At 35.7% G+C, this 27,701-nt stretch overlaps 1 protein-coding gene across 1 annotated transcript in view; it reads left to right on the forward strand.

The window, feature by feature from the left end:
* Window positions 1-27,701, forward strand: part of tmem135 (transmembrane protein 135) — a 79,368-nt gene that overhangs the window by 15,942 nt on the left and 35,725 nt on the right. Inside the window, exon 5 of the mRNA XM_006628116.3 lies at window positions 14,766-14,831. Coding sequence (XP_006628179.1) covers window positions 14,766-14,831 — 66 coding nt within the window. The remainder of the gene's footprint in view (window positions 1-14,765; window positions 14,832-27,701) is intronic.

The following is a 27,701-nucleotide window of genomic DNA, read 5'->3' on the forward strand; positions in this document are numbered from 1 at the left end:
GTTACTGTTTTATTTATTACATTCTTCTGTATATACTATAATTGACATGCTGGATAGCAGTAGGGCAATGGAGTGCACTGCAGTGATATCCTGTTATGTATTGCTTGTACTGAAGGAGTATTATATGTTGGGTTGTGTAATTCACTAATAAAAAATTATCCTTAAGTCTTCTGTCACATAAAAAAGGAGAGTCATTAAGTTTCAAATTTGAACTGCTACCCTGTACTCTTCGTGGGTTTAAATCATATAGTAATCAAGAGGGCTGAAGCTGGCAGCTGGTGTTCTTGGAACTGACATGGGTAATTGGCTTTGATGTGTTCTCACCGGGAAACCTCATCCATCACCTTCAAGCTGAAAGTTTAGTACACATTTGAGGGAAGATGTGGACAGTTTTATGCTATCGCTTGCTTCTAAGGCCCTGTTCTGGGCTGGTAGTATCCTTTAATGTACTTACTGACCCCTTCTTCTCTGAAAACAATCACAGTCCCAAAGTGTCAGCTGTAAAGCTTCTATTTGAACTTGAATTTTGTTTAAAATAAAATGGATCGTTCCTCTAAAATTGAAGACAATCCTTTAGCAGACTTATGTTCAGTGAGTTTCCAAATTAAACTTTGCCAAAATAGAGGTGAATGGCTGTTTGTACGTTAAGGCATAATAAGGATGTGGCGCAAATTACTGTTTAATATGCAAATATTTATCTTTGTTTTATGTCATATTGTTTTAATTTGTAATACTGCAGGTATATGTGGTCAAATAAAAGTTATCAGGTGACTAAAAAGAGAAGTGTATTTTTGCCCAAATTATAGTTTTGAGTTACCTAAGGAAAATATCAGGATACTCTTCTCTTTTTAAAATAGGAATGAACCAACCACTTGGTGATTTTTATATTTTCTTATTTTCTTTTAAGAGCCTTTTTAGCCTCTCAGCTATGATTATCTTCAGTCAAGGGCAAGTGCAGAACTTTTTGCATCTTCTCATCTGGTCTTAATTTCTACTGGAGATGCTTTGGCAGCTCCTGTAATGCAGTTAGTGTTGTTTGTGTATACTTGCCATCAGTTTTCAACTTTGCTCTGAGAGTGGATCTCAGTGCCCTTGTAAAGTCTTGGATTAATAAATAAGTTTGTGAATACTTCAGCATGTGTTCTGCTACTTTTAACTCCACTTTTTATGCCTCTCTCCTCTCATGAGTCATCTTTTCATAAAAATAATGCGGGCACATTAAATCTCTTTGATCCATTAACTGGGTTTTGTTTGATTCAGCACAACTGCTGGCAAATGGGTTAAGAGGTAAACTGAAAGCTTATTTTTCTAAATATCTTTCCAGAACAAATTTGTATTTACTTGAGAATCCTGATGTGTCACAGATCTGTGAAACAGTACTTCCCTTTAGTGGAAGGTTCATGTTGGAACCCAGTACTGGTTTCCTGTACTTATTGTACTTATTCCTGCAGAAGAATGAAACTTGGTATATCTTTAAGTAACATTGCTACTGTTTCTTTTGTCTCTATTAATCTTTGAAATCCTGTGAGTTGACAGATTTAACTGGAACCTTTAAACCTTTGGCAGTGCATATGTCTGATGAACTCTAAATGACAACCAAAAAGGGAGGTAATGTACTGTTTGGAAATTTAGACTAAAATAGGGAACGATGCACATGCAAAAGCAAAACAAAAACAGTGGACTAGTTTTTAGTGACACTTTTCATTTTTTTATTACTCAGTCATTTCCTTTTTGGCACTCTTAGTCTGTTCTCTTAGTTTGCAACACAGAGTTACATGCAGATCATATCTGTGGCCTCTGGATTTTCATCCCCCCCAAAAAACGACTCAACATTTACCATTACAAAGAATAGTGATCCAGTCCAGACCTCTCTCCTTATTAATCAGTCTGGCATTGAACTAGACAGGGTTTAGCTGTGACAAGTCCAGGTGTACTTCATTAAGCTTGTTGTACAAAAGTCTGTAATAGCTCTGTTTGATATCTCATGGGAATTATATATTTTTGCCTTTGGCTTAGGGTAGCTTTCCATGGAGTTAATTGGTGGGAAATCACATTATTGTGATTTTTTAAGGGGAAAGTAGGAGACTACTTAATTAATAACATACATTATCAAAACTGCTCACTTTAAACTTTACCTATTACAGTGGTATGGTGCTTCTACTGCTGCCCCTTCCCACATTACAATGTAGTATTGTTGGTGCTTCCGATGAAACTATTTTGGTCAGCGTTATTAAAGTGAAAAGGTAGTCTGGATTTCAAAACTAAGCCACAAGGGATCCTTCAGTAGGAAGATCAATTGGAAGTACCAGTGTTCTTCCTTGTGCCAAAGTGTACTGTAATGCAAAAGTGTGAATGAAAACAAAATTGGCAGCCTTCATTGTTAGATAGCTTGTCATAAACTACTATACCAGAGCAACAGGAGGATTAGCACGGTTGTTTACTCCACTTAATGTATCTCTTAGTATTCAGCTTATTCTTAAGGAATTTAAGAAAAAGTTGAGAAGGTCACCTGAAAAGGACCTTAGAAGGTTGTATTCTCTGGGATTTGGACATGACAGTGTTTTGGCCAGCCATAGCTGCTTCCTCAAAGCTACAGGGTTTTAGATTTGGGTGCTGTTTTTAGCATTTAGCTTTTTAGCTTTGAGCGCTGTTCTGTAAAGAGTTTGCATTTCCCACCTCCCAAAAGCATGCCTCCAGAAACCTAACATGACTGGTTAGGTTAGGTCCACTCCTCTAAATTGTCCCTTTCTAAGGTGTGTCTTGTGGCTGCTGGGTTCCAATTCCGTCTAGAACTGGTTTACATTACTACGATACTTACAGAATTAATAACAATTTTAGAAATCGTAAAATACACACTTTTTCTTAAATTATTAGTTCGAAAAGGTTTTGAAAATACTAAAATATTAGTATTTTAGCTGTGTTAAAGAATGGTCATGTGAAAAAAAGGATGTTTACTGGTAGAAGAGATTTCAACCCTGTGAAATAATTCTTTGTTATGCGAGAATAGATGTAACTCACATCCGTTCAGTAGTCTTTCTCAGGGTCTCCTAATTACAGGGTCACAGGCTCATCAATCATTGGATCATTAGTGGTGTCTAATGACTGCCATTGCCCTGTGCAAGTGAAGAATATTCCACTGGTAGGGGAACCAAAATAGCCTGGGGCAGTTTGCATTTTTATGACTTCAGTGCGTAATGTCCTTTAAGTCAATGGATCCACAGTTTTAGAAAACCTATAAATCACCTGAGCAAAATGTGCCCCATAGTTGTAATCCATTATTTATAGTCCAAGTTCTAATAAAATAATAGTTGTATTCATCAACTTGTGATTGCACTTGAGTTTTCGGACATTTACAATACAGACATCATTTTTGGATGACCACGTTACCACATGGTACAAGTTGACTATCGTCCTGATTAATACCAATTAGTACTATTCTTTGTAAAATTCACATTTTACTGCATATGTAGGTTAAACAGGAGTCTTTCTTTCCAAGATATTTGGGTCTCTTTTTCAAACGTGCGAGATATGCTTTTCTTTTACCTCTGATGCACACTGCTTTGCTTCTGTTGCTCTGAGTAAAATATTACGAGAGATATTACGGTTCATCAGTCTTATCATTTTCTTCAGTTACAGACATTTCTGTGCAGTGTAGTCAGGGGATTGGTATTTGACAGGGCAGGATTTTTTACACTTGTGCAGTCCCATTTGCTGTTTGCTGCAAAACTATAGGTCTGTAATTCAGGCAGTGCTGCACTTGAATGTTATCTAGCTTACTGGACTATAGTGAAATCATGCTCTATAAACTCCACAAATAGCAAAGTCGCTTCTTTGGCTAGAACTGAGGACAGAAAAGAAGACAAGCTTTGTTCTCGAATTTTTGTAAAATATTAACTTAAGATACTAAATAAAATACAAGCTTTTATCCTCAAATTGTTGGCAAGATTTATAAGCTGTAAGGTTTGAGACTGTAGTATGGCATAAAAAACTGGTGTTTTATTTTAACAGGGAAGGTAGCTGTTGAGTAAATTATGGGAAAAGGAAACCCATGCAATAATTTTGTAGGGAGTGTCTTCATTTTTTCTGGCATCTTCTAGATATTCTTCTTTTTTTTGTGTGGGTTTCTTCGTATGTCAATTATCCATGTCTAGAAATAGACATTTTCTCTGAAGATTTTATAAAAAGTAACTTTTACATCAAGAGACCTGTGAGCTGTTAAGTTCGTGTAGTGATTCAGACTTCTGTGTTTGAATCGAGGGCAGGTCTTTAGCAGCTGAAAGACATTCTAGTTGGCAATTTGCTGATGACTTAACCATAATGAGTTCTGTAGTGTTTAGCCAAGATCATAGCCGATAAGGTTCACTACACAAAAACAAACAGTAAACCTTTAACTGGTGTTTAAAGATAGTGAAGGAGGTTTGGTAAGAATGTATGGCACCACAAAGCAAGCAGCTTGAGCAGAGACTGATTCCACTCTTACATCTTGATTACAGCTGCATGCAATTTAAATGCAAGGCTTTCTTGTGATTAATCACAATCACAGTCTTCTTAAAATGTAATCTAATCCAAAGTTTTACTAGTTGTTACCCTAAAAAACATATCAATGTGTTTGAACCTTTAGTGATTTCGCTATTATTAATATTCCGTCTCTTGTTTGAGCAGGTAATCCAATATCGGTAAGTGCTTACAGAAGGGGACCATGTAAAATCAGTTTGCTCGTAACTTGTGTTCAGCAGAGTCATTTTACACTTGTTGAAAATGTTCAGTTTTGTCAGTTGTCTGAAATTAAATTACATTTTTAGAAAGCTGTTATTAGTTTTTATGTCAAGTGAAAATTCATTTATTTTGAGGTATTTTGTAAAGCTTTCCCTTGTGGAAGTGTTTTGTTAAAATCCAGCTTTTCCTTCAAGTAGGAAGGTTTATAAGCCCTGAGCTGTTGCAGAGTACTGTAAATCAATGTGACATTTAACAACTCCAGAGCTATCACATGACCAAGTAATGTCGATTTATAGAGCTCAAATAATTAAACCATTGTTCCAGTCTTGTGGCTTAAGAAGGGAGATAATTCATTTTGTATGTCAGGACACTGGAATGCATTTCTTGTAGTTAAACTGGCACTTAATTGCCAAATACAGATTTTGCCGAATGAAGCATATCCTTAGTGTGAAAGTACATGGAACCCACATATTTCCCCTCTTTTTAGGAAAATAAGTAATTTGTAGTGATTAAAGAAATACAATTTATTAAAGGGGTTTTTAAGTGTATTTTTCAAGGAACACCTGTTTTACCATATTACTGTCCTCTTTTTATCAAAAGGGATATAGCAGGTACAAAAACAGAATGTCAAAGGTGTTAGAAAATAGTGGTCTTTTCATAGTATTTTAGAGACTGTTTTTTAGATGTGTGCTTAAGATATGTGGTAAATATCAAGTTAAGATTTTTTTTGCTGTGTCATATGTTATTGTTACTGTTAACAGTGAGCCTCTGAAAAAATTAAAGCTATTTCCTCATATAATTTGTTTTTTCACTTACACTTAAATCTCTATAACATATGGCATGCATTTTCTTGAAAATGTGGAAATTATTAGGGTAGCATCTGAAGTGGCAGCACCAATAAAATATTACCATGATTAGGACAGTTCATACAAATTAGTCTATTTCCCAGGGTAGCAGTTGAACTGAATTAAAGTCATAGCAGATCTGAAGCAGCTGTATACAATGCACTGACATGTAATATATAAATGTAATGTTTTTAACATAAAATATGCATGAATTTCAATTGTACTCTAAGAATGCCCTTATAATAAAATGTTTATAGTTTTTAATTTTGTAGGTCTTTAAAAAAGTAATATTATAATCTCCTTGTGGTATGTGCATTACATGATTAGTGTACAACTGAACTAGCTCTTTTTAAAATAAGTTGGTACTTCTAGGCACACCTAAATTACAGCTCAAGAGAGAACAGGACCAGCTTAGATTAAATCTGATCATCTTCTAAAGAATTCTCCTGAAGTGTACTTTTAATTGCACGTTTTTACTTTTTCCAAGAGAATGACTTGTCTGGCTTCAGTGGCTATTTTTGACAAATCAGACTGGACAAAGGAAAGCTCTGGAGATCATGGGTAAAATAGATGAAGGTCTTTCAACCTTCACTTTAGAAGTTAAATATACTTTTTTACATTTTGCATCAGAAGAAACTTGTCACTTTATTTTTTATCTGTGTTATTTAGAAAAATAGATTTAATGAAGTTTGGGTATGAATTCAATGTTTTTGGCTTCATTTTGCTTAATTGATCATTCATGGCTGTAATACACTTGAGTGCATTTCACCTTTGCATGAACATTTAATCACCTCATTATTGAGAGAGTTGATTAGACACAGATGATGAGGTTGTTTAACCCATTGAATGTCAAGCCTGGTAAAATTAAAAAACGAAGAAAGAACTGGAATGCCCTGTTAATTGAGAATAATGCCTTTGTGACATTGGTATGTTGGAGAAGGAGGTCGGAATATGGGATATTGCCAGCATCTTCTAATCTGGCAAAATGTTGTAGAAAAACAACAGTCCCATCAATGACAGACCACAATCAGGTAGTGTATGAGTCAAGACACCTCACTATGATTAATTGGTACTCCATAAGTGCAGTATGTCAATCATATTTATGACAGTATGGGCAGTAGTATATAGATGCTTTGGAGCACCAAGTTGCTGTGTGTGTTGTCACGTAAAGTGTGGTCGAATTCATACTGCAAATCTTTTGCAACTGGAGCTCAAATACTTTAGTCCAGGGCATTGATATAACAGTGTTTATAGACCTTATATAATATAAACCTTTTTTGCTCTGTAAGTGCAGCACACCCGAAATGTAACCATTTTGTTTATGATGAGCAGTGTAAGCAGTGGTGGTTATCCTTGAAATATAAAGTTGTATTTCATTAGCAGTCTTAAATTATGTACTGGCAAGTTGAGGTCTAGCTCTTCCAGTGTGACCTGATATTTTTTTCCTAAACAGGATTTGTTTTCTCTTTAGGCAACAGAGAAAGTACAGTACATAATTGTTGTGCCCAAAAAAGCTGTTTTAATTGAGTTCTGTGTCTAACAAGAACTTCCATATATGGTGTTTTTCTTTTCTATGCATGGGAAAAGAGTAAGCATATTTAAAATTGGTGTGCATAGCCAAGAATATAGCTTTTGTTTTACTTAGCATAGTAGTCAGTGATTTAAGCACATAATCTAAAGCTTGCTTCTTGGTATCGGTAGAAAATTAATTGAAGAGGGATTAACTTTTACAATTTTGTTTTGGCTAGGTGTATAACATTATATGTGGATTTAGTTGAATGTTTAGTCTTCAGATATTTTTCAGGTTATGTTTCTGGTCTAGACGAAATGAAATTTCTGCAGAGCATGGTGGATTTGATATAAACACGAGACAGAAAAGTCCCAAATTCTTGTGGGGTATTGATTTAGAGAAGATAATGACTGTATATTTAAGAGGTAAATTGAGTATTACTATTTATGTTTATCTTAAGTTCTTTTAATCTTATAGAAGGTCTTATAGATCTTATAGCCTAAATGTTGTGTTTTCCCCAAACGTAATATTTTTGTTGAAGAGTCCAGCATGAATTAACCTTCTCTTTTCATTGATGTATCATTTTTATTTCCCCAGTCGGGTAAAAAATAACTTTGGCTGTCACCAACACAGTGGAATGAAGGGGACTAATGAGCTTTGAATTGTTTACCTTGAGAATCTCTCTGGGGAGGATGCAGGAAAAGTTCTTAGATTTCACATGACTCTCTGTCAAAAACATTCGCTCGCTTTTATTTTTACAAATCCCCCTGTGATTTCTCATATGGTATCCAAGGCCTGCAGAGAGGATTGAATGTGGATAAGATGGGGTGTCATGTCTCACCTTTCACATTCGGCTGCATGTTTTGCTGTATTTTGAGGCAGTTGTGTTTTTAAAGGTACAACTGCTTCTGCCCTGAGCCTCTGCAGAGTGGCTCCTCTATCAGCACTTTTTACAGTTTCATTCTTCCTGTTTAGATTTCCCAGTTGTTCCTCAGGACCCCTTTTTCTGCTTCAGCATAACCCTTCACAAGAGGTGATAGCAGTAAGGGCCCATTTTGTTTAATAACATATTTAAAGACTACTTTTTGTGAAATTATAACAGGCTACTTTTTGTGTAATAATAAAATCTGAATACTTTGAAATACTATAAATAGGTATTTCATCAGGCGTGCTATTGATAAGAAACTGAAAGCCAGATGCCATTAGGTGAACAATAAAGAGGTCTAGGCTGCAATTTCTAAACTACATTAAACCCAGCCGGCATGTCTTTGGAGAGGGGGAGGAATCTACATCACACGCAAACACACTGAGATCATGCAAACTCCACACGGAGGGTACTCCAGTTTGGAATTGAACCCAGGACCAAGGGGGAACCAAGCATTCCTACTCATCATGGCACAAATAGAATGTTCCCACTACATTTAGTCTGCCGTCGCATCATCCAGGTGGATGCTGCACATTGGTGGTGGTGGAGGGGAGTCCCCATTACCTGTGAAGCGCTTTGAGTGGAGTGTCCAGAAAAGCGCTATATAAGTTTAAGCAATAATTATTATTATTATTATTATTATTATTATTATTATTATTATTAAATCAGGAAGTTTCTCAGAACCAGAAAAGCTGTAATTTGATCTTAATTTAAGTCCAGTCCTCAAGGTCTTAAATTCTGCTGATCTTGCAAGTGGTGTTATGTCTTGTTCAGTTAAGTGACTAAGATAGACTCTGAGACATAGAGTACATCTTTGTGGTGTTCTTTGTCAGAGTGTCTAGGTATGTAGTTAGTAAATAAAATCTGCCTAGGTATATAGTTGACAGAATTTGGGTGGAATTATTAACCCTTAGTAATGCAGTCAAAGAGATTACTTAAATCAGTGTTAATCTTAAAAGTTACTTTGGAAGAACGTATTTTATCAACTGTACTTAATTGTAGTTTTGGTGTTTAAATGAACAACGTGGTACAATTTCAACATGTATTGCTGAAGCAAAAATTGTTGAAAAGCATTATCTTCAAATTACTGGCAATTTAAGGAATGATTATTACGTTTTAATACTTCATCTTAATGCTGAATGTCTCGAATACAGTTGCACTTCCTCTTTTTACAATTGAAATTCAAATTGTGAACATGATTCGAATTGTGAATTGAAATTATAAGTGAACATGATCTCAACACGAATTGTGAAATTATTAAGAAATAAATATTAGGGCCTGAATGCCAAGCAGAGTATACTGTATGTTTGCAGGGTATTTTAATGGAGTTTTTTGAAGAACATTAAGTGAAAAGTAGTGTTTGACATGAAAAAGTGACAAGGTGTTAATCTACTTCATATCCCATTTTGGTTTACAAAAGGCAAGAATCAGATTTTATTTCATTTTTAAGTTTCAGCATAGGCATTGATAATATTGAATTAATCTAGGCATTCATTGCTGCTGAATTTGGTCCTTATTCATTCTATTTACAAACTAACGCACAGTGTGTATTTGTTGTAGAACAATTTCCTGTCTGTGGTTTGTTTGATATGACCTTGATACTATTGAATGCAAGAGCACATTATTAGCAGTGGCATTTACTAGCAAATTACCAGTTAATGGGCTGTTTGTAACCACTATAGATAAATGAAAATATCTCTCATTAGGGACCGTATAACTCAAGAGAGACTAAAAGTTAGAAAGTCTAGACACTATGCAGGCAACATAAAAATGAAACCGACTTCAGCAGCTTAAAGAAGGCATCCAGACATTCTGTTTCTTATTACTTATTCTAAAAAGTCTGATGAAAACTGCCTATGTATACTGTATGCAGTAGTTGGCAAATTTAAACTACTTGTGTCACAGAATTTGGATGGAATTGTATACCCTTATTAATGCAGTTAAAGAGGCTAATTAAATTAGTGTATATCTTAATAGTATGTTACTTTAAAGTCTTTTTTATCAAATGCAGTCAATTTTAATTTTGGTTTCCATTTTTAAACTTGGGTGTTGCCATTGATTTTCATTTTTTGGATCTTCATTTTTTACATACAGTAGACTTGTGTTTTAAGCAGTAGTTAGATACCTGTCATAGCATGTATTCCCCAGATCAGAACATCCCCTTCAGAGCCTCCTATTCCCCTGGCTTAAACAAGCTAAATCAATTGTAACTGTATTAGTATGTGTAGCTGTGTGTTTTAAAGTATTATGAAAGTGGTAATACAGCAAATACAGTACTGTACAGTATTCAACATAGATCAAATAAAATGTAGTAATAATAAAATGCAGGGAACACAGATGCCTGGCTCTCACGAATAGCCTTCGCTCTGTCTCTGATGGCATGACTTGAAGATTCATTCTTGCTATGCATACAGTATGTGCCAAACTGGTCACCATCATCCAAAGCCTTAAACGTGTTCAAAATCTTTGCTTAAGTCAGGCTTTTCTTGACATGCCTTTCCCCTTCATACAGTACATGTATCTTTCCTTTCGTACTTATCAGTTTATGAGCCATATTGACAGTGATGCCACATGATATGTGTGCTATAGACTCTGAAGCTAGTTCTCAAAGTGTAGCTCAGGTGTGTGCTGTGCCAGATTTGAATTTGTGAAAGTTCTTACATTATTTGAGTTTTTAATTTATTTTTTCACAAATTTGCATACAAATATTTTGCATAAAATGAGGGTCTCCTGTATATACTTTATAATAAAGTGGTTTTAAATTTGTTACTCCTGATTTGTATAATCTTGTTCTAAGTTGTTGTATACCCTTCAAAGCATGGGCAGTGAAAACGCAAGTGAATGTTCATGGAGTAGCATTCTTTCTGTAAATTTAGAAGTGTTTTTAGAAGTTTTCTTTACTTGAATCTGCATTTGCCTTACATGTGAATAAATTTATCATACAAGTGTAAGTATGCAAAATAAGAATTTAATTTATTTTTAAAACGGTGTGTCTGAGCAAATATCAAACAGACAGCCATCTTGATTAAAGCAGTTTATTTCTGCATGCAAGTTACAATTTTGCTTGCTTTGTCATCTTTCACTTTTATTAAATTTCATCCTTCTGAATGCAGAAAGAGGCCAGTTCATATTAAGGTTGGACCCCTTGGAAAGAAAACTGGCTAGTTTGCAGCAGGAACTTGGCTCTGCAGCTCCTGAAGCTTGGAGTACAAATGAGAAAGCACTGCTAACATGGAATTGATGGAGTTAATAGAGGTGTCTGCCAGAGAATGGCTTGACATTTTACCCAGAAGTGTACTTAGGTCCGCTGTCTGACTAGTTTCCTCTGTTTAATCACTTTTGGGAAAATCTTAAATCCAGCACTTGCAGTGAAGTGTGTCATTGGGGACATGTCCCTTACTAAATGACCGCTTTCCGGACTTGTTTTTCACGATACATTGCCTTATTTTATGTGTTACCTCCCCATTGATAACAAACAGGTTTCTGTGCTGTGCAGGCAATAAAACGCATGACAGATCATAAATCTAAGAGTGAGGTGGAATATTCCTGCTCCTTTTCATTGTGCAGTGAATGCTAATACCTCACAGCTACCCCATAGTGGGACTGGTTAGGGAAATGTTTCATTTTATTGTGCATAATGAAGTCTGCTGAACACGCGTAACCTGTTGTATGTAAGTCACAAAATAGTTATTTTAAGTGTTAAAAACTCATTATGCTATACAATAGACCTAAGGGAAAACATCTTTATTGTACACAACACAAGTTCTGACTGGAATTATTTTAACCGACTTCTATTTTTGAGGATCCATGATCTTTCTCAAGTTTGGAGAAATTTTACCAATTATTGTGGATGTGAGTACCTTTATATTAGATTGTTGTTTACTTGCAAGCAGATCAATTCCAAACTTGATCTTAGTTCGATCTGAATTGATCTTAGAAATGGTCTCAGTTCTACAATTAAGAATGAATTACTGTGCTGTTTTTTTATAGTATACACTATTGGTTCCAGATTAACAATTTGAAAGAAAAGGAGATTTCCTTCCCTAATTAGCAAGCTATTTTTTTCTTCTTTTTTTTTTTTACTCCTCCTTAGGCAGGCCTATTAAAGCTGACGGGGCCCTTAGCCCTTTTTGTTGTTGTGTTGTCAATGGCTGCAGGTGGCCCCCTAGTTGTCTCTTTAGAAAGGAAGCTGTGCTTGTTGTTACTAATCTTCTTAGTGACACTGAACAAGCAAGAGTGGAGTTCCTATCAAACAATCCAAGGTACAAGTCCTTTCACAGGCTGTGAATCTGCCTTGTATCTGAATGCCTTTGACATGTGGTAGGGAACATATAAGTGCCAGTGTATTAAAAAGATCTCTTAGCCAGTGGAGGAGAAAAGAAAGTTACACACCAGTGCTTCTGAATAGAAAGAAAGGAAGCTTGTACTAACAGAGAGCTTTATTTGGCTGAAACATCCTTAAAATGCTGGTGGGAAGAACGATGAAAGAACTTAATTATAAGGGACACAAAAGGTTGCGTGGTGTTCTTCTTCCCCTTTTTCATCAGATTGTGGAAGAGAAGTGGATCTCAAAGTTGCCATGGTTGTTTCTAGATTTAGCATGCTGCATTCTCCAGTTAGACTTCTGTTCACATGATACCAGCTTTGAAGGTTTTACTTTGAAACAAAGGTACTGCGGTACTGTATAGTACAAGTAAACGATAGCCTCTATAAAGCTGTGGGGTACCAGACTTTGAGCTGAGAGGGGAGAAAAATATGACTTAAATATGACTTAATAATACAGAAGAAACAGATATCGTAAGATGAAATATATTTGTATGATTGCAACACTGGAAAATAGTATAACACATTTAAGAAAATGTACACCAACTTCTCAGCCCCACCTCCTCTAGAAAATAGCATCTTATTATAGTAGCAATTATTATTTTTCACATCTTTCTGACTCAGTGCATGCAATGGTAGGGTTATCTGGTGTTGGTCCAATTTAAAAGTAGAAACAAAATCCCACTTAGTGGAAACAATTTTAGTGCTTCTAAACTCTGTTAGTGTTTTGGCTGCTTAACAAGAACAAATTAATGCTATTTAGAGAGAGCAGTTAGCCTCAGGCCTGTGTGGAACCCTGCAGTTCTCTTATGGCAGAGATTGTATCTCAGTGGGCTTTTTTGGCTGCATTTGTGGCATCCTTTAGCTTTGCTCCAATTGTTTGCCACCTTATATTTCTTGGAAATATAATATTGTTTTATGAAAAGGCTTGAATTTTTTTGGCAGGAATTTGCTGTTACAGGAAATATGATGTCAATATACATGCATATAGTTTCCATAAAGTTCCCACACAAGTACAACCTTATAAATTGTGACATAAGACCAGTATTATGTCACAATATATAAAGTTGTACTTCTGTGGTCCAGTCTCGGTATATTAGAAGATTAATCTGTGTCAGTGCTTGTTTTTATTTGTTCTGCTTTTGAATGCCTGAAGTATGTCTTAACTGAATCTTAAATTATAGACATCCACATAACACACGTACCTGCGCACAACAGTATTCACTAGGTAGTGATCATGTGATATTTTATTTTGGAATGTAACATTGATATGTTCAGTACACTTGTTGATGTTATTTATGTACAATTCTTATAACTGACAGAATAAGAAGTGTTGTAGCAAGCACTAAGACCACCTGAATTACATAAGAAACAAAGGTTTCTAACATGCTCATGTGTGCACTAATTGAATTTTCATCCTTGTATTGCAATATCTAGATGGATTATATGTGGAAAGTATTTTAAATTCATCTTTATTCACTCTTGTTTTGAGGCTTGATATCTGCAATCAGTCCTTTCATATTCCAGATACTGTAGGAACAATTAATTAATTTGTTTCCTGTGGAGCTGATGTTTAGCAAACCTTTTTTATCTCAGCACATTCCTGCACACATTTAATTCAGTCAGACGGGACTGACATGAGTCATCGATGTTTGAACTGTTGGTGGCTACAGAATTAGGAATTCCTCCTCTTTATAGACAGACAGTTCAGCATAAAATGCAGACATATTAAAATATTCCCTTGTCAGCTCTGGAATGGCTTTCAAGGATAATGCAAGAACCATTTAAATCTTGCAGACTGTCACAGCCTATGAAGGAAATAGTGGAATTTAGTTTATTCTGATCAATATTGACATGTTTATGGCTTTATGACAACAGTTGTTGTCAACTGTTACTTGTACAATGACAGCCCATCTTTTCCTGGGGTATAAAACTGGTGTTCCTAATGGGCTGAATAAAGGTAATTTACCATTTTAATACGAGATATGTAGGCATTGTGGTGTTTCACACACGTATTTGGTCTGTACGATGACAAATATGTACAAATATTAAGTTCTAAATTTGCTTTCTGTTACAAGTTGTAGTTATTTTAGATGACCAATTATTGCTCGAAACCAATTAATTATTTGAATTTATAAGGCTGTTCTCCACGATTCCAATTGTTACCCACCTTCCAAAATCCTCTCACATTAAAGGCTCACGGTGATTGAAACATGACTACCTTTGTCATGCTGTGTAATACGAATTAAAAGATTAAGTGAAGTGTCACAAGTAACTGGAAAGACACTAGTTCAAGAAAACCATTGAGTTCGCAGAGCTGTGGATTTAAATGTTAATCCTCTCTTTAGCAAATGTGCTTCGTCCTCCAGAGTCTCCTTGAAATAAACACTTTTTCAAAAATGTTAATTTACCAAGCTCTGTGGTAATTTACTTTCTTTTTTTCCAGGCTACAGAGACGATATTCAGAATGGGAGTTGCAAGGGGAGTCATTAAACCCGTCAGGCATGGAGAGGTAAACTAAGAGCATGATTAGCACTTAAACCTTTCCCATAACAAAATGTTTCTGTAAAGAAACAGGGGCTCTTTGTTGCCAGCTGATTGAGAATTTGTTAGGGGTGTGATGGAGTTGATGTTTAGAAGAAAGAACAAAAGAAACAAAAAGAAAAAAAGAAAATCTGATATCGTAGCTTGCACAAGAACATAAAATAGGAACCGTTTTTGCCAAATAAGGATTATTTTTCAGCTGTTTCATTTCATGAGTTGCAAATATTTATAAAGCATTGAATGCAGATTTCACTTAAAACTCATAATTGATGATTAGGGGAATTATTGCCGTTTAGATTGATAATTGAATTAATTGGGATCTGTATTTTTGGAAAAAAGCTCATTTCTTTTCCTTTTTTTAGTTTTTAATTGTAATGTAAATAGTGATTAGCTCGTATGAAATTAATAATTTTAGCGTAATGATCAGTTTTGAACTTTGGATCTTTTCTAACATTACATAATAGCATTCCAAAAATTGAAACGCATCACCAATGCATTTGCTACCCACACCTGGCGAAATATCAAAACGTCCTTTGTTGTATGGGAGAGGTAATGCACTGGCTTTTGACTGCTAAGCACTTCCAGTGTGAGCACTGTATAGCAAATGACTAATGGGTGATTTAATAGCTGAAAATCATCTTCTTTAGTACAGGTTATCTATGCAGCTGTCGAGTTCTTTGTCATAATTATCTGAGGCCTATACAGTGGGTTCTCTTGATAAAGTGTTAATTTTTTTTTTATTTACATTTTTTTTGTTTTCCTCACACCAATCTGGACTAGACGATTGTAGATTTTCAGTTGTAGTTGTATGATTGTGTAATTTTATATTTTCACATCTTGGTTATCCACTATGAGCCCTGTAACTGCACACAGGGGAGAATGAAGAAGTGTAGGCAGACTCCACCGAGCCACCCACATTCATGCTGTTTGTCTTTTTACACGTAAACATCACCACAGCCTTGTACCAGAGGTTGGTTAGCACCAGTCGGAGGAGATTCACGGGAGGCTGCAGGGTTCAGTATCGCTGAGATTGAAGGCCAACCAATCCCATCCTGCCATTGGTGGAGCACAGCTATTTGTGCATTGACGATTGGGGAATTCTGAACATCGCAGCTCGAACCCGTGATCACAGAGCTCATCCTATGCTAGGCCAAGTGCCTTTATCAGATGAGCCCCTAAAGCACTCCCTTATTGTTCATATTTGTATGCAATACTAGTTCCCTTTGACAAAATTGTACCATTTAGTAGAAGCTGATCAGAAGTAACAGTGGTGTGCAGTTTCAGGTTTAAAATTATTTTTCAGTTAATAACCATTAACCATTACATACAGTTTATATTACAATATTAACTTTCAATGATCCATATTCTTTCATCTAATTTAAGGTTGGATTGGATGGGAGAAAGCTGTTCTATCTCGAGAAACAGTTATTTATATTAGGGCAGGAAAGGGGGATCTGTTTTACTTTTAAAAGATGTGCACTTATTTCAAAAGAGAACTACTCTAGGGTGGTTTGTGCTCTGAGAGCTTGTACAGAGAGCTACTTCTTGTTCTGACTTGAAGTACAGTAGATGTGTAGTGGTTGCTAATAACTGGATTTTCATTTAGCGTGAAAATATGAAGAATGACCAGCTTTGTTGTGCATGGTTATTGCAGTTGTCATGCAAATTTCCCTGCAGTTATAGCTAACATTTAAATACCTCAAAAAATGTCTGGACAAGAGTTTATAGTTTTTAATACCTATAAGCAGCAAAAATGTTGTTAGTAACCCATAAAATGGAAAAAACAAATCTTGATAAAAGGAGCTAGGTGCCATTTTACCATCATCACGGAGTATCTCTTCTTGGCAATTGGGATCCTCTTGTTATCCTTTATCCTTTTTCCTCTTGTGGAGATGGCCAAGTGACATTTAGGTTTCTGTGCAGTTTTATTTCATGTCCATATTTATCATGGGGAAGCTAATTCCTATTTTGAATTAAAGCATGTTTTCAAATCACTGTATAAAAGCTGTAAAGTTATTTTGAAATGATTAAACATGCAGCAAGATTCTGGTTCTCAACTTTAAGCCATTTCCGTCCCGTGAAATATCTGATACAGAGAAAGCTGATTGAAAATGATGCTGTAATCTACATTGGTTTTCTGCCATATCTGGAAATCCACAGTTTTTTCTTTGTATGTTGAGATTCAATAAACCAGAAACTACAAATATTTGTGTTGTATAGTGCTGGTAATGACTGATATCAGGTCACCCCCGTCCTCCCCTTAGTATTTTAGAGATTAGATTAGAACCAAGAAGAAAGCTTCTTGGACTTTATTTTCCAACTTTGCAGAGGAGGTAAACTTTGTCAGCTGTTGGTAGCCAGCCTTGCTTTTTGTTTAAACAGCTTGGCACCATTTTTCATTCCGTCACGCTCTTGATTGTTTTTCTTACTTTTCAATCTGTATTGACTCCTTTAGTGAGTTTGATGGCCTGATTTATGAGGTACTGTAGTAGGTAAAGGTACTAGTGTAATGTTTTTTTTAAATCTCTTGTGAGGACCTGTCAGTCAAATTAAACATTGTCTACCAAGTTCTCACGTTTTTCGTAAATATTTATTGTGATCCCCACAAGTAGAATAAGATCACTTTGGCTGCTGGTTTCAGACTTTGTACTGATTTTAGAGAAGCAGTCTGATTTATTTTTGCTGTATTCCTTAATATGTTATCTTAATTACTGTTTACCTAAGCCTAGTTTCCGTGTATTTGTAAAAGCCTTGTTAACAGTATGTATGAAGTTTTACAATTGCCGGGTATCATTCCCAATTACAAGTTCATATTTTCATAGTCCATAGTCCTAACAACATTAGTCCTACGTTGAGGATTAGACATTGAAATTAAATTTGTTCTACAAGTGAAGCCCAGTGTGTATGCACAAAGTTTATATTGTATCACAAGAAAAGATGATGTGTGACAGGTTGAAACATAAAACAAGTGCTGTAACAAAATCCAAATCTTTTTTAGATTGTCTTGAAAATGGATACTTGGGAAAAAAATGTATTCCCTTTTTTCCTAAAGACTTAAACATGGATCCTCATAAATGGCTTGAAATTCTTAATATGTTTGTGAAAAGCTATAAACCATTTTAAAGGGTTAAAAAAAACAATTAAATAAAACTAGCTTGCATACTTTCACCTTACCAGGCATACAGAATATCTGTGACACTTTTGGTTGTAAAAGGCAAAAAATAGGTTGACTCTCAGCTGGATGAGGGATTTTTTATGTACTCCTAGGATGAAAATCATAAATCTTAATTGAAGAATGTAAATGCTACCCATTGCTGTGTATGGAAAACTGTATTGTTGTCTGGTCACACGGTTAAGAAAGGCATTTTTCCAAATTTAGCTACTGTATATCCACGTCAGGAGCTCTGGGGGAATTAGATATTTTTTGTTTCATATTTTTTATTTAGTATCAATACCATGGAGTTTTTATTTGATTCCTCTCTTTTGGATTCTTGTCAAAGCTGGCAAAATAATAACTACTCTATAAATATAAATAGTTGAAGCCTTGCTATAGTGACTATCGGTATCTTGCAAATAACTTTACACTATAAAGAATTTAAAAGACAGTATGAGTTCCTTGAGAAAGTTTGTCTCAGGCAAAAATAAAGTATTCCCTGAGTAGTTATCTTAAGGTTTCCAAACTAGAAATCAAAAATAAAGTCAAAGAAAATCTAAATTAAATCACAGTGGTGCTATCAGGAACCTGACAGGTCTTTCCTTTCTAGATATAATGTATTTGTGTTTTTCATAATGACTGTGATTCTCTTCCCTTTTGATTAAATACATGTGTAATTTACAGGGGTACAGTGAAAGGCATTTTCAAGGATTTCTTGTTGAACACTATTTCAAACTTTATTTCTTTTGGAGATAGTTTACTGGCAGGCGTTGGTCACTGGGGTTCCCAAGTATGATTTTGAAGGCAAAAGGAAGATGTGCGTTAATGGAAAATTGTTTTGGGGTTCAAGTTTGGTGTTTGAATGCTCAGCCATGGAAGAATTCTTTTCCTGTCAATCAGACACTACGTTTTGGTAAAAGTATTCAGATCTGATACCAAAATAGCAAGTTAGATAGATTTCTGTGTAATATTATTTTGAAGAAATGTTTGCCATGATAAGACTTAATCACCTTACTCAACAGGCAAATTATGTTTGATTTCCAAAGAGGAAGCAGATATTTTATGACATGTACTGTATGTACAAGAACATGTGGGATATCCAGAGTCAAAATAAAAACAGATGTGGAGACAACCACTTTCAAATTTATATTAAAGGGTCAAATTGGCTTGGGTGCCAATACACTGCCTGAGGGCTGTACAAATTAATTATAGTTTTTATAAAATAACAATTTTTTAAAATTAAATATTTTCACCTTTAGCTTTGTCTTAACTACCACCATAACAGTCCTGAACATTTTGTTTCTTTGAAAAATAGTTTATCGATTACTGTGGAAGGAAAAGCCAAACATTTAAAGTGAGATTTTATTCTGAGTGCTGGTTTATACACCTAATACTTGGCTCACTCAGTGACCTCTTATGTTGCCATTGTGCCAGCAATGCTTAGCTGGGTGTGTCTGGAACAATCATTGTCTGCATTCTGTAGACTCTTTGGCCTTGCAGTGAACTGAAAAAAAGAGAATGGTTATCAAGGTCTTAGGCGGCGGCTGTTTTCCATAAAAAAAACCAACAACAAATAAAGGTCCCGTTCTTTCGCAAAAGTTTAATTGGGCGAATTTTTCTCCAGTATGTGTTTAGCTGCCTATTCTACAGTATATGTGTTCCATCTTTGCAGCTGCGTATTTTAGCCTCGAGATGACCTTTGACTTTTCTACACAGTGTCCCCTCTATATGTCAGCTAGTGCACATTAATACAGACCATTCATGACTCCCAGGGAGCATGAGAAAATGTCAGCTACTATACGGCTCGAAGTACAATTACATGTTTTAGCCTTTTTTTTCTTTCTCTTGTTTTCGTTAAAGAGGGTGAAAGGGCATCCTGAAAATGCTGCATTCCCCCAAGTGTAGCTCTGTTTCAATTCCTGGCATTTTGGACAACGTTACTTTCCTGTGATTTAAGGTGCTGCCAGACATATTTACTCCAGAGAGGTGGGTTAGAAAGGCAACTGCGATGTGATACCAGGCCTGTCTGCTTTCCCTTGTCGTAGAATTACAAAGAATGGCGTTCTTGGGGGAAAAAAGGATCAGATAGTCTTATTCAGTTTTGTTGAAGGGGCTTCTACTGTTTCAAACGCTATCAGTGTTCAAGGTTTCTTTTAGGCTATTTCATGGTGTACAGCCCTGATTATACATAATGTCCACTTATTCATATTCATGTATGACACAAAACATGAAAGCACTATCTCCGGGTTTAACAACAAAAGGTTAGGTTACTGTTACTTTTAATTCCTTTGAACACATTGAATAGACCCATCTCCTAAAAAAAAGTCTTTTAGGGAATTAGTTATGAAGAAAATCAGGAAACATTGCCTTTTCACAGAAGCCTTTCAAAGAAGCATTTTAAAATTTTTGCTTGTTCGCCTTTTGTTGTTAAATGTGTGGCATGTGTTACAATATACAGCATAACGTATATTTGTTTTTTTTATTAACAACATTGATAATATGAAAATCTGTAAGGATAAAACCTATTATAATAATTTAATGCATTTGTAAAGTGCTTTTTCATCCCGGACCACTTTAAAATGGACACTAAAGTACAGAAACTCTGCAGTGGCTTTCCATTAGGTGCCAGCTGCTACACTGAACAGCTGGAAAGCAACTAATAGATACCTAATGAATTTAATAGCATTTATGAAATTCTAAATGACCCTTTTTCTCTTTTAAAAATGTTGGCAAATGTTTGCAATTGTTTTTGCCACAACGTTTGATTAAAAAAACTATTTGTAAAATTAATCTTCATATATTCTGGAGCTTCACTGTTCTGGTGTGGTACCTTTGTTTTGTGACAAGGTGTATGAAGAAGGTTTTCATATCTTTGCACCACAAATGTTGCAGCATATAGACTATTAATGATGAACTGCATCCTATAGTGCTGCACTGTGATGAATAGAAGGTGTTTCCAATGTACTGTATGTTATACACACTGCAGAGAGCCGGTATTGTTTCAGGATAGAGAATACAATAAGAGGATGTAAATATGACACAGAGAGACCTCAGAGGAGACAAACTCTTTTATTCTTAATGATTCTCAGTTTTCCCACTATCAAACTCAGAGAGAATACAAAGTGCATGTAGGAAAATTAGTTCATGTTGATTCACTATTCAAGAACAAACATAAATGAGTAATAAATATAATTTAAATAGAACTAGCTCTGCAAATTTGTTACTGTTTTACAGTATAATAGAACTTTGGTTCTACTTGATTAATACGGTTTTGTGCTAAAACCAGTTTTAACTGCTGAATAAATTTAATAGCTGGACTCTAAATAGTTTCCAGCGTCAGAAGATGAAATTATACTTTCCACTTCCAGCTGTTCTGGCTCCTGCTGACGGCACAACCTGCCAGGTCACATCCAGCCATGTAATGACTGTTGTATGATTTGCAGCACAATTGCCTAATCAAGGTTGGCCAGTTAAGGCAGGATGTCATTATATGGCTGTATTTTTAGTTTCCCTCCCTTGAATATGAAGCAAACATTAATTATAGCCGATACTAGAACAGAATGCTTGAAGCTGACCAATTGGTCATTATTGCAGTAGGATTTATCCCTGAAATAGTTTGACCGTAGGCTCTGCAGAAATTATGTTAATGTGCTGCAGAGACAGCTGGAGCTCTTGTACTGTCACTTTTCCACTAAAATTAGTAAGACATCAGGTTTAATCCTTTTGCCTTTCAGTTCTGTGCAGCATTTGTATAGTTTTCACTGTACACCTTGGGCTTCTAAGAAGAGTGCACTGGAACTAATGTTTTGTTTCCACAAGCCTCATCTTACAAGGATAGCTCCTAATTGGAGAACAAAATGCTGCCTGTCATTAGGCATCAGCTCACTTGTTGTAGTATGCAGTGCACAGCAGGGGCACCTGCTATGGTATTTAAACTATCACAGGCCATAGATGAAATCCCTTGACACCTCACTTACACTGTCAGAAATTCATATGTAGCACTTCGAACAAATGTAATTAAGATTTTTTATGATTTAAATTATTTATTAATTTTTAAATGTAATTAAGATTTTTTTATCAAATAATGGTTAAATCTGAAGGAAGAACACTGGCAAAAGAGAATAAAGGAAAACAAGTCAGTTAACTAAATTCAATATTTGCCAGTCTTATGGTGTAATAATACAGCTAAAATCAAAACCATAAAGCCAAGTAATGAAACCGCCATTAACAGTGCCTGGAAATAGTGTTTACATACTGATAGTGTATCATGACTGAGGCTCCTGTTGCAATGTGTTTTATGTGACAGGATACTTGGCACAAGTTCTGAAGGAGATTCACAAGAGTACATTAATCACTTGACAGAAAGTATTGTTGTGTATTCATTTTTCACACTAACATTATGACAGATAACCTAGCCAAAGAATAATCCCAATCCCAATTCTTCAGCCTGTTCCTTTTTGTTTTCCAAACAGCAGAAGCAGGCCTCTGCTTTTATTGTAGTTTTCTGCTCATTTATTATGTAAGTTTTCTGCAATCAGAAGCCTGGATAACAACATTTAAGTATAATTTTTTTGGCCATAACATTTCATTGAAACTGTATGCTTTCTTTTTATGTAGTTTAATAATACATATTTCAGTCACGACTCTCATCAGAACAAGCAGATTGTAAATGTGTGGATAGTTTAGTCTTTCTTCAACCAAAATAAATTTAAGTTTAAATAACTTTAATTTTTTCTAAGCTTCTGAGTGACAGAGTAAACAGTGCATTTTTTGAGCTTTTAATCCCTAACAAATTGTGCCCAGCTGGATCTAATAGCACACTTGAATTATGAGATAAAATCAGACTGTTGCTTTGTGCATCTGATATTAATTAAGCTGGCGGCTCGTTGAATGGCTAATTGTCAGGAGTTTCATATTAACCCACTGGTAGCCCTCTGATTCCTCTTATACCAGCTTTGATTTATTTATTGTATTTTTCAGCAATTTTAAATTATTTCTTAGTAGCTGTTTTGAATAGTTGTATAAGTAACAGCTGAATAAAGTGCAATTATGTAAGAATGTGAGTTTCAGTGAGACTGCAAATCCTACATCTAACATTTTAATTTGTGTTACACAAGCTTATGCTTATACCTAAAGACTAAAAATTATTTTTGAATACAGTACATCTGTTTAACTTAGCCAACAAGAAAAAAAAATAGTTTAAGCAATACTGTTGGTCAATATGATACTGTGGACCTATGATACTTAATATCCGAATGATCATTGGAATACTCAGTTGGGAATTGTGACTTTTACATGCTGTGCCTTGCATATTACAGTGTTTAATAAAAAAAATGAATTGAGCATTTTGATTTTGGCTTAGCTGTTTTTTCACAAGGGGCCAGTGGTGAAGAGGAGATGTGTGCTTTCTGTAGAAGACCACCCCAGTTTCATTGACCTCTGCCCTGAGATCTGTTAAATGGCACTTTTCCGGGCAATGCAAGTGTTGTGATGTAGTGATGGTTTGGGATTTGTGGAATTCAGGGCAGTGAGATGTATCTTTTTCTTATCAGGGCCAACTTTTTTATGGTAAACATCAGAAAAGGCTGGAAACAGCAAGCAGCAGGAAAAGATAGAACTATTCTTGAAAACCCTGCAGAAAGCCATTTGTTACACTTCATGTCTCTGTTGTGGAATCATCATCATCATCATCATCATCATCATCATCATCATCATCATCATCATCATCATCGTCATAATAATAATAATAATAATAATAATAATAATAATAATAATAATAATAATTCCTTATACTTATAAAGCTTTTCAGGACACTCCACTCAAAGCGCTTTACAGAAAATAGGGACTCCTCTCCACCACCACCAGTGTGCAGCCCCACCTGGATGATGTGACGGTGTGACCACTCACCACACATCAGCTATTAGTGGGGAGGAGAATAGAGTGATGAAGCCAATTCATAGATGGGGATTATTAGGAGGCCATGATTGGCGAGGGCCAGGACACCAGGGTTATACCCCTACTCTTTTGGAAAAACACCAATGGGATTTTTAATGACCATGGAGAGTCAGGACCTTGGTTTTTCGTCTCATCTGAAGGACGGCGCCTTTTTACAATATAGTGTCCATATCACTATCCTGGGGCATTAGGACCGACACAGACCACAGGGTGAGCGCCCCTGCTGGCCCCACTAACACCTCTTCCAGCAGCAACTTTTTTTCCCAGGAGGTCTCTCATCCAGGTACTGACCAGGCTCACGCCTGCTTAACTTCAGTGGGCTGTCAATTGTGAGTTACAGGGTAATATATAGTTGCTGGCGTGTAAGTTTCAGTACGTTTTCTTAGTCCTAAGTACCCTAGAGATTTTAGTGTCTGTAGTGCATATTGAAATAGTTATGTTCATTCCAAAGTATTAAAAGATCTTTTCTCCCCCGTTTCTGATTCCCTTTGGAAAAAGGGAGAATAAACTGAAAGCACTGCCATGCACTGTAACATCTATCATTGTTTTATCGTAGCTTATCTCAAGTGTCATTTACCCTGCTGTGATTTTGAATGCTTTATCAGTAACAGATGGGCTGCTGGGAAGGGCTGGTCCCAGCTGGTGGACCCTGAGTTACCTGTGCCATTGTTATTTTGAGTGGGAAGGTGGTATGGGGTTCAAAGGGTCACAGTGAGGCTGTGGAGCCCCGGGCAGGGAGGTAATGAGGGTAAAATGTAACCTTTATGTTAGCCTGCTGTGGAGGTCCATGTGTTTGTTGACAGAAGCAGGCTAGGTCAGGGGTATTTCAAAGGACACTAGTTTTTCCATTTGGTATTACCTATGTTTAGCACAGCGACAGAAAAAAGAAACACCCATAGCAACCCTCTCTGTCTGTTTCTACTGTAGAATGGTGCCAGACTTTTGTAAGCCTCCATTCTTTTCATAAAACATCACCCTAAGGTATTTCTTGCTTAAAGAATGCTTAGAGATATTTAAGATGTTTAATATCACTTATCATTATAAGAAGTATTGAAGGGCTCCAGTCTGGGTTACCCTGGTTAAAACAGTGCAAGGCCTCTTAACAGTTTTTGAAAATGACGAGGGACCATGTCATTACTTTGATTATTTTTAGTGACAGTTATGAAATGTGGAATCCCATAGGATTCATTAACCACCCTTAGCTTGTTGTGTTAGTGGCTTCCAGCATCTGCGGATAGACGACCCTACAGTATATAGCAAAATATAAGCTATAAATACAAAATGGGAAACATTGAGCTTGAAAAGACTACATAAGAGAGTTAGGTGTTTATGTTGACAGATCATTTATACATTATATGGGGAAGCAATAAAAAATGCAAACAAAATGTAAAAGTATAGGATATTTAGTTAAAAAAGGCATAATTTAAATTGAAGAATGTTATGTTAAAATGGTGAAATGCATTATTAAACCCTCATTTAGAAGATGGTGTACAATTGTGGTCAGCATGTTATAACAAAGGTATTGCTGCTCTGCAATCACTCCGGAGAGCGTACAGGTACATTCCAGGGCAGAAGGGAATGTCCTGCACTGACAGGCTATAGGAACCGTTTTAGTCTGGATCAGGGAAGACTGCTAGAAGACCTGATCCAGATAGCCTTGTTAAAGGCATTGACAAGTCATCGCTGTGGAATTCTTCAAAATAAAGCAAAGACCAGAAGTGAAAGCTACGTGGAAGTGCATTTAAAACTGAGATCAGAAGGCTCTTCTTTGTGCAAACTGTAGTTGCAGAAAGATTGTGAGAGTGTGGAACGTGCTACCCAGCTGAAGATGATATTCAGCTGTTCTTTTAATTAAAAACAAGGTTGTGATCCTTGGATGAACTACTAAATGGGCTGAATGCTCTGTACCCGTTCTTATGTTCTTAACTTATATCCAACAGAAATCAAGATCAAAACATAATTTTATCTGTCAGATATTATACTAGTATTTGCCATATTAACAAATTGTAAGTAAAACAGACATGTTTCTTCCACATTTTTGTGTAGTGTTCTCTTTTCTTTGCTTTCAATTTGTGATATATTTTTCCATTATACTTAACCCACTTGTCTGGTTAAACTATTACTCTGTCTTGTCCTTCATTAAAGCCAGTATGGCCAAAGCTTTTCATATGTAAATCAATATAATTTGTAGCTCTTCCCCTGTTAGTAAGCCATGATCAAAGCTGTGCAAGACAAGAATGGTTATCTGCACAAATGCAATATTTTTTTGTTGGAACACAGGTGTCTAATTATCTTTTCTTGTATTTCACACTTTTTTCTCAACTCAGTATGCGTACCTCAAGGTGCTTTCTAATGATTTAATGAGCACCATTTTATATGTAGAGAGGATATATTAATATACAGTATATATATTTTGCTGGTTTATCACTTCAGAGTGTATACAATAAAGAGTTGTTGTTTCTTTGTAGGCTATATATGAAGAGAAACATCTGCTCACATGGTTTGTGGTATGTCCTTTCATGTACACTGCAGCTTTTCAGTTTGGGTTTTACTTATGGTGCACATTGAACCACGAGGACACTCCTGAATGAAAGGCAGTCGCAGGATTCAGGATTCAAGACATTCCCAAAGCCTGTTGAGCATTAAAATAAAGTATAACAGAGATTCACCTTGGAAACAGTGGCCTTTTATGGATTAAAAAAACTTGTTTATTTGTCAGAAATGTTAAGAACTACTGTACATAAATGAGAATGTTTAGATTGGAAAGAAGAGATTTACAGTGACCCCAAGTGGTAAGTGGGAAAATTGATAGACACGTACTTGAATATATATGAAAATCTGAAAAATAAAAATTAGGTGGCAATACAATGTATTTGCCATATTTAAAACATTATTTTGTGCTTGAAAAATTGGTAAATTGTGCTGCGTTTTTTTGTATTTTCGTTCAACTTCCTATCTGTGGTCATCGTTCCTTTTGTTTCCTCACTCCCCAGCCAGAGCAAAACAGATTCTTGTCAGTTTTGAGTGTCAGAACCTGGAAATATTGTCTGGGTTTCCTTTTTGGAACTGACTTTGTTTGCTAAAGCTGTTGTGCAGCTCAGATACTGTACAATTATTAATTTATTCACAGATAAAATCTTTTTATCTGAAGTAAAAAAGCAAAAGATGGCGTAATTACCTCCACTAGAAAAAAATAAATATTTGAGTAACCTCTGAATAAATGGTTATAATAAAGTCTGATCTATCAGCACCTGAACTTAAGCCCTTAAGCCTTTCTGTTGTTAATGCTGGGATCCTGTCAGCCTGTGACTCCAACATGTTAATTTTTCTGAGCCTGCATTACCCTGAGGGTTCATTCTATTGAATGATGACAGCTCATGTCAGCTGTACATTACAGTGGCTCCTGTCTTGGGAAACGTGAGATCCTACTCGTTTGTTACCCAACTGGCCCTTTTTGTTTCTTTCACAATCTCAGTAAACTGATATTGCATTTCCACAATGTATTTGGGACTTTTTTAACATCCTGTATCATTATTTGCTATTAAGAAGATGGTTCTTTGTAATACAGTAATTAAAGTTAAATTGCATTATTTTTTTATTCATAAGCCATAGCTTTGTGTAAGTTCAAGCAGGAAACTTGATGAGTTTGAGTAATTCTGGATACTTGGTTTGTATCGGGATGTTCTGATCTATAGCCTGTATTGAAGTTTAACCATATTATAATTCTTC

This window comes from Lepisosteus oculatus, chromosome 5 (assembly GCF_040954835.1).
Source record: "Lepisosteus oculatus isolate fLepOcu1 chromosome 5, fLepOcu1.hap2, whole genome shotgun sequence".
NCBI lineage: Eukaryota > Metazoa > Chordata > Actinopteri > Semionotiformes > Lepisosteidae > Lepisosteus > Lepisosteus oculatus.